General features: G+C 38.3%; 1 protein-coding gene across 1 annotated transcript; it reads right to left on the bottom strand.

The window, feature by feature from the left end:
• Positions 1 to 4,941: 4,941 nt before the first annotated feature.
• On the bottom strand, positions 4,942 to 6,777 carry camk2n1a (calcium/calmodulin dependent protein kinase II inhibitor 1a). The gene is made up of 2 exons (XM_079396291.1): positions 6,240 to 6,777; positions 4,942 to 5,915 (listed from the first exon to the last, which is right to left on the bottom strand). Exons 1-2 carry the CDS (start codon positions 6,406 to 6,408, stop codon positions 5,851 to 5,853), a joined length of 234 nt encoding a protein of 77 aa, XP_079252417.1. The 5' UTR covers positions 6,409 to 6,777; the 3' UTR covers positions 4,942 to 5,850.
• Between the last annotated feature and the right edge of the window lie 411 nt (positions 6,778 to 7,188).

Genomic DNA, 7,188 nt, shown 5'->3' with positions numbered 1-7,188 from the left:
GTGTGTATACTGTGTATATTTGTTATGTATATATACATTTCTTATAAGCCATTTCTCCTTCAGTTGTACCTGCACTCACTCACATCATTAACACATCCCTTCACACTGGAATTTTCCCTCAGCATTTGAACAGACTCGTATAACTCCACTTCTTAAAAAAACCCACTCTTAACCCAACTTTTTAGGGAACTATAGACCGGTTTCCCTTCTACCTTTCATTGCAAAAACACTTGAAACCTTGGAGTTGTGACTGATGATAAGCTGAATTTCTCAGACCACATTGCTAAAACTGCCCGGTCCTGCAGATTTGCATTATACAATATTAAGAAGATCAGGCCCTTTCTCTCGGAACATGCAACACAACTCCTTGTTCAGGCTCTTGTTCTGTCGAGACTTGACTATTGCAATGCTCTCTTGGCAGGTCTTCCAGCCAATTCCATTAAACCTCTACAATTAATCCAAAATGCTGCTGCAAGATTAATCTTTAATGAGCCAAAAAGAACGCACATCACGCCTCTGTTCATCAATTTGCACTGACTACCAATAGCTGCTCGCATTAAATTCAAGGCATTAATGTTTGCCTACAGAACCACCACTGGCTCTGCACCCCTTTACCTAACTTCATTACTTCAGACTTATGTGCCCTCTAGAAGCTTGCGTTCTGCAAGTGAATGACGCATTACTGTGCAATCCCAAAGAGGCACAAAATCACTTTCTCTGACTTTTTCATTAACTGTTCCCATCTGGTGGAATGACCTGCCCAACTCAATCCGAGCAGCCGAATCCTTACCCATCTTCAAGAAACGGCTAAAAACTCATCTCTTCCATCTTTACTTGACCCGCTAACTCTAGCACTCTCTATTCTAATTTAATTTTATCCATATGTCTTTTTATTTAAAACAAACAAACAAACAAAAAAACACACACATGTGACCTTCTATCAATTGCATATGTATTCTATAACTGCTAGCTTTTCTTGTAAAACTAACATTAGCTTTATTTTTTCTATTCTATTTTATTTATTTTTTAAAAACTAAAAAACACTAGGTTTCTTTTTTCTATATTCTATCTACTCGTTTTCTTAAAAAAAAGAAAAGAAAAACTTTTTATGTGTACAGCGTTAGGCTAACCAAGACTTGTAATAGCACTTGCATGTTGTTACTCTTTTGTTGGTTTTGATTGCTTCTAATATCCTCATTTGTAAGTCGCTTTGAATAAAAGTGTCTGCTAAATGACTAAATAAATAAATACAAACACATGCATGTATATATTTAAGAAAAATGTATGTTTACATATTAGATATATTTATAAAATATAATAATATAAATGTATATACATGTAAATATTTTCAAAATATATACTGTATGTGTGTGTACTTATTTATACATAATAAATATACACAGTACATATATTATGCAAACAAAAACTTTTATTTTGACAGCACTAAAAATAATCTCAACTCAAATATATAATTTTCACATATTATTAGGTGAGTAGCAATGGAATTTGATATTTTATTATCATAAGTTTTATACGTAATAACTCGGCGCTTGGCTACCACACCATAAACTGCCAACACACATGCATCCTAAACGTTTGCCATTTCAGTCTCAAGAGGTCTAAAGTTTGTGCTAGATGATAAAATAGCAGCAATAGCATTCATATGCAGACATTTACTGGTTTTGTCCGTAAAAGTGAGGCAAACAACAAGTACAGAGCTCTGACTGCAGTGACTGGAGCATTTCACATCCAGAGTGCTTTATTGTGTTAGTAGACAGGCAATCATTCTCCAATAACGTGTTTCCAGCACTTCCTTATTACGTTCTTAATAATACATTAGTTTCTTTATAATGCCGACACCCAATAGCTATTTGGTACCCTTTCATCTAGACAAAAAACAAAAAAAGATTGGATTTATCTAATCTACAATATAAATACGCCACTCTGAATTTAAAGGACTGTTAATATCAAGGGACGTGAAACAATAGAGATGGGCTACTTCATGTTTTGCTTCACTCTAAATGAAGGTCTGATGCTTCCAATCCTGGCATCAGGACTTCAACAAGTCGATGTCCTAACGATTTGTTTGGTCCTTTAGACATGTGGGTCTAATCCAGCACCCAATGGTGGATTTCCATCTGGGCCGGCATATTTTATTCAAGAGCTTGACTTACACAGTTACCAGCCATGTTGCCCAGGGCTTTTACACAGTTTCTCCACGCCACCGAGAGACAAAGAGCCCACTCTGAAAACGATCTCTATGTAATAGCTTGTGAAGTGACCTCTGGTATTGTGCGTTTAGCTGTGGATGCTTGATGCATTTTAAATGCTTTTCCTCAGAACCTCTGAACTACACAATAGGGTTACGTCATCCTCAGCGGAAAGCCAATTGGTGAAAACGCTGTATGATTTTAGATATTTTAATTAGCAGCTGTAGCTCTCTTACATCATATTTGCCTTCGCTGTTTCATTTCCAGAGACTGGCGGTCGCCAGGACTGAAAGATTTCCACAGAGAGCTCGAGGCGATTGTTTGCGTTCGGAAACGAATGCATGTCGCAATTGTTCCGAAGGCTTTCTTTTGAAGCCTCTGCACCAAAAATCACTCTCTGAAACATTCTCGTACACTTCCACTGACGACTTTGCGGTAGCAAAGAGAGCTGATACCTGTAATGGTAACCATGGAAACAGTCCAGTCAGCCAACAGTGTATGTACCCTTCTGGTGTGCATGGTGTACATACTGAGTGAGGCTCTCTGACTCACACTCGCAACAAAATCACAAGCAGCCCTCCAAACAAATCCACAGCACACACACTACAGCTTCCAGTGACACATCTGACCTATCAGTCATTTAAACACCATGATTTACTGAACTCTATGATTTAATGATATAACAGTGCTTTAAATGTATTTAACCCAAGTATTATAAAACAGTATTAATTCACTTTGTTTTAACGCACACACACACACACACACACACACACACACACACACACATTTATCATATCATTCAAAGCACAATATGGTATGATTTAATTATTAATTATTTAAATGTAAGGATTTAACAATATATTACAGAAAATATAATGAAATGTTTAACATGTATGTACATGCATAAAAATGTATTACAGATACTATTTATATATCAATCATTATACAATGACATTATTTAATTACTAATTAATATGAATAATTATTCATTCAAAATGAATTCATATTGATATTATATTAATTTTATTATATTCTTATGTATATCATATCAGTCATTGAACAATATATATGTTGTAATCAGTTAAATGAATGTAAGGATATATATGTGACCTTGGACAACAAAACCAGTCTTAATTTTCAAAATTGAGATTTATACATCTGAAAGAAATAATCTTTCTATTGATGTATGGTTTGTTAGGATCGGACAATATTTGGCTGAGATGCAACTATTTAAATATCTGGAATCTGAGGGTGAAAAAAAATCTAAATATTGATAAAATCGCCTTTAATGTTGTCCAAATGATGTTCTTAGCAATGCATGATCAAAAAGGATGTTTTGATATATTTATGGTAAGAAATTTACAAAATATCTTCATGGAACATGATGTTTACTTAATGATTTTTGGCATAAAAGAATAATACAATGTATTTTTGGCTATTGCTACAAATATACCCCAGCAACTTAAGACTGGTTTTAAGACTGGTCTAGGGCCATATATATATGATATATAGGTAACTGTTTATTATCTGATTTTAATGATTAAATTATTGTTTTATTAAATTATTTATTCGCTTCATTTTGAAAACTTCGACATAATGACTTTTTTCTGGTGGTTAGACACTGCTCAGCACTATGGCGACAGGCAAACATGGATAAAACAAGTAGTTCCATTAGCATAAAAACAAATGTGAAAGTTTATTGCTGCTACAATCTACGTCAGCAGCTCAAACATTCCAAATACTCGACTAATTACAGCAACCGGTCCACAAAATGAAGTCTCAGAATTCTAGAACCCTTCCACAGCTTCCGTTTCCAAACCCACCACAAATTCCCTATTCTGATCCATTTCAACGTGTGTGTGTCATATTGTGTCTTCGGTCGGGGCACTCCCATGACACCCAAGCCCGGAGCCCCCCGCAGAAACCAAAGCGAAACATAGAAGCAAAATGCAAATTGCAGCAGGAGCCAGATTATTTGCATGTCTCTACCAAACACACACCAGGTTGTGCCACCACACAGTGCCGACTTCCCTTGTGCATTACGTAACACGTTCTGATGTGAGCTAACATTATTACATCCTACGGTCTTCTCTGGGATTTATGACATTTTTTAAACACACCATGTCAATCTGAACTCACTGCTTCATAGCAGAACCTCAGACTGCTTTTTACTTTTTAGGAAAAGTCTCCAACTTGAGCCAGTGTCCTCGAATGCCTTTTTTTTAGGATGCCTTTTCATTTTGGCATAGTGCTGAATAGGTAAAAGGCACTAGAGAGGGATGACTCGTCTAAAGCCAAGCCTATAGATAGGACTTAGTGCCACAGCGATACAATATAAGGATGTAATGCTCCTCTACGTTGCCAGATCCTCTGCTGTGGTTTCCCTAGTGGACTAAATGGAAATTTCAGGAGGGTTGAATCTGTTTCCATGGCAGCCCATCCATCCAGCCAGTGTTTCTAATGACGGTTACCTCCAGACTAGCAGGAGAAGCTCTTGAAAACTCCCTTATACAGTTTGCAGATCATATTTGCTCTGACAAGCCACATGATTCCTCGGCGGACTGAATTTAAAACGGTGAGCTTTGACAATGCTCATCCCAAACCATGAATCATTTAAAGCTGGTGGCAGAGGCGGAAATGTCACATCCCCTGGATTTGTGCGCGTGCACAGATTTAACCGGGCTCAACGGAGCATTAGAGATGTGTCAGGAAGAAAAAAAAAAACGTTTGGAACGTTTCTCAAAATCTTTATTATAACAGATATTCTGTAGAAATGTTCTGTGAGATAAATACGTCATATATTCAAGAAGACGTTCTTGAGGTCTTGAGGTTCGTCATGCATGACTAGAATACATCACAAGTAGTATGAAAGAGCCCTGTAAACATGACCACTGAATATTAATAAACCTGTGCATGTGAAGAAAGCACAGAAAGATACGTTTCTTGTCAGGATAAATTTGGCACATCTACAGTTAATATGCTTTACGATAATAAGGTTACTGTCCTTAAACTGACATTCCAGATCGAACCGAACATCAAATGAATGAAATGAAAAGAAGCAGATCACGAGAATCACAGTTAAGCTACATACAAAACATTTATCCAAAGCAAAAGTCACTTCTCGTCATCGATCCATTATATAAAACGGTTGCTCAACCTTCAACACTGCAAAATATGTATCCAAAGATTTAATAAATAGCTTTTTTTTTTTTTTACATACGTAGTGGAACCTCTTTGGAGGTCCACTCTTGGAAGAAAAGGTGGCCATTGCTAGTATACCATTAACACCACCAGTAGGCTACTGGGTTAAATGGGAAGATACTGGTTTGATGTTAATGGTAATGTTTGCTCAGTCTATCGAATTGCTTCATTAGAACCAAAAAAAAGAGAAGAATCCGGTCTCTAATGAGACCGAACCCTGTCATTGCACATATCTCGGAGTATAGTTTGGAAAACACAGTATTCCTTCAAGCCCCAGGGCCGCTCTTCCAGACCGCCGGTTCACGCTGTAAACCCTGGACAATGGAGTTTGGGAGATCGAGAGGAGAATGCATGGAGTGCTTGTCACCAGATGGGAGAGTGCCTCTTCACAACGTCTTTGGATATACACATCAGAGAGGTTAAGAGTCTTTGGGTCCATTCACGCCGAAGAGGACTTCTCTGTGCTCTTGTCCAGTGCTTCGCCATCGTTGTCTTCCTCCATGACTGTCAGAGAACAGAGACACAAGGGTTAGGATGAGAAACCAACTCACAGATATCCTCTATTGTCCACGCACTGGCACAAAGATGGAGATTCCATGTTGCCATGAATTTTAATACATCAGAAATGGCGCAATACATCACTGTCTCCTAATCGCGAAGCAGAAAGCAGACAGTTTAAGCTCAAAGCGCGAGAAAACCGATCGTATTGCATTCGACGTGCGCATTTTTGCGCGTAATGGCATAAAATCGCGAAGCGCAGCATCGCATTTCGCATCATTACAAACGACTCCTTGTGTTCATGTGATAAACAAAGGCTTTGCCCGTTACCTCTTTTGCTTCTCCCGATCTGCCCCAGCTTTGGTGGTCGTTTATTCTGGTTGCCACCGAAAAAGTTGTTGGTGTCTTGGAGGCGGCAGGTGAAGGAAAGGTGTTCCTCGTCCCCGTCGTTGCCATAATGACTCATTTTGTCCTCGTTATATGGTAATACATCCGACATGCTGTATGAACCGACAGCGGCTACTGTATCTGCTGTTGAATCGATAGCGCGAGGTGAATTTTGCGGAGCGAGTCTCTCGGCTGTTTACCTCTATGGCACGTGTCTCCGCGAGTGGATGGCGAGGACGCGAGGCGAACGCATGTAATTTCCTTCGTTCAGTTCAAGCCCGAGTCAGTTACTCCAAATTTCCCAACGCTTGAGAGGCGAATTGATCGCAGAGGAATGCGCCTTTGCGCTCTCGGGGCTTGGCAGCGGCTGGAGTGTCGTATGGAAAACCTGAGAAACAAATGCAAATTGGGAAGCGATGCAAAACAAAGATCCCTGATGGAGAATGAACGTCACTGAGGCGCGGGCTTCCTCTCCAGCTCTTTCATTGTAGCTATATCGCCAATATTAATCTTGGGAAATTTCCAAGATATCTGGGCATGGAACAACATGCTTCCATGTGTCATTGACAAATAAGGATGTCCGAGATGATAAATCTTTTATTATTTAATCACGCTGTGAAGCACATTTGCAATCATGTGATATCTGTATTCATGTTGATTTCATACACTTTCAGACAACGTTTATAACATTTTATACACAGTTTCTGATTTAACGACTCTTAAAAATTCCATGTAGTGTATCCATCAAGCAGTGTAGCAGAGTGTACAAAATCATTATAAAGTCTTTTTTATTTAAATAAAAATTTTTTTTTAATGTGTGATACCTTAACCTTGAGACATAGACACGAGGATCTATTCAAATTTAAATAATAGCTACTGAAAATCAGAATGG

Source organism: Barbus barbus (genome assembly GCF_936440315.1).
Source record: "Barbus barbus genome assembly, chromosome: 37".
NCBI lineage: Eukaryota > Metazoa > Chordata > Actinopteri > Cypriniformes > Cyprinidae > Barbus > Barbus barbus.
Note: the sequence above shows the minus strand (reverse complement) of the source record. Positions and strands in the feature narration are given on the sequence as shown.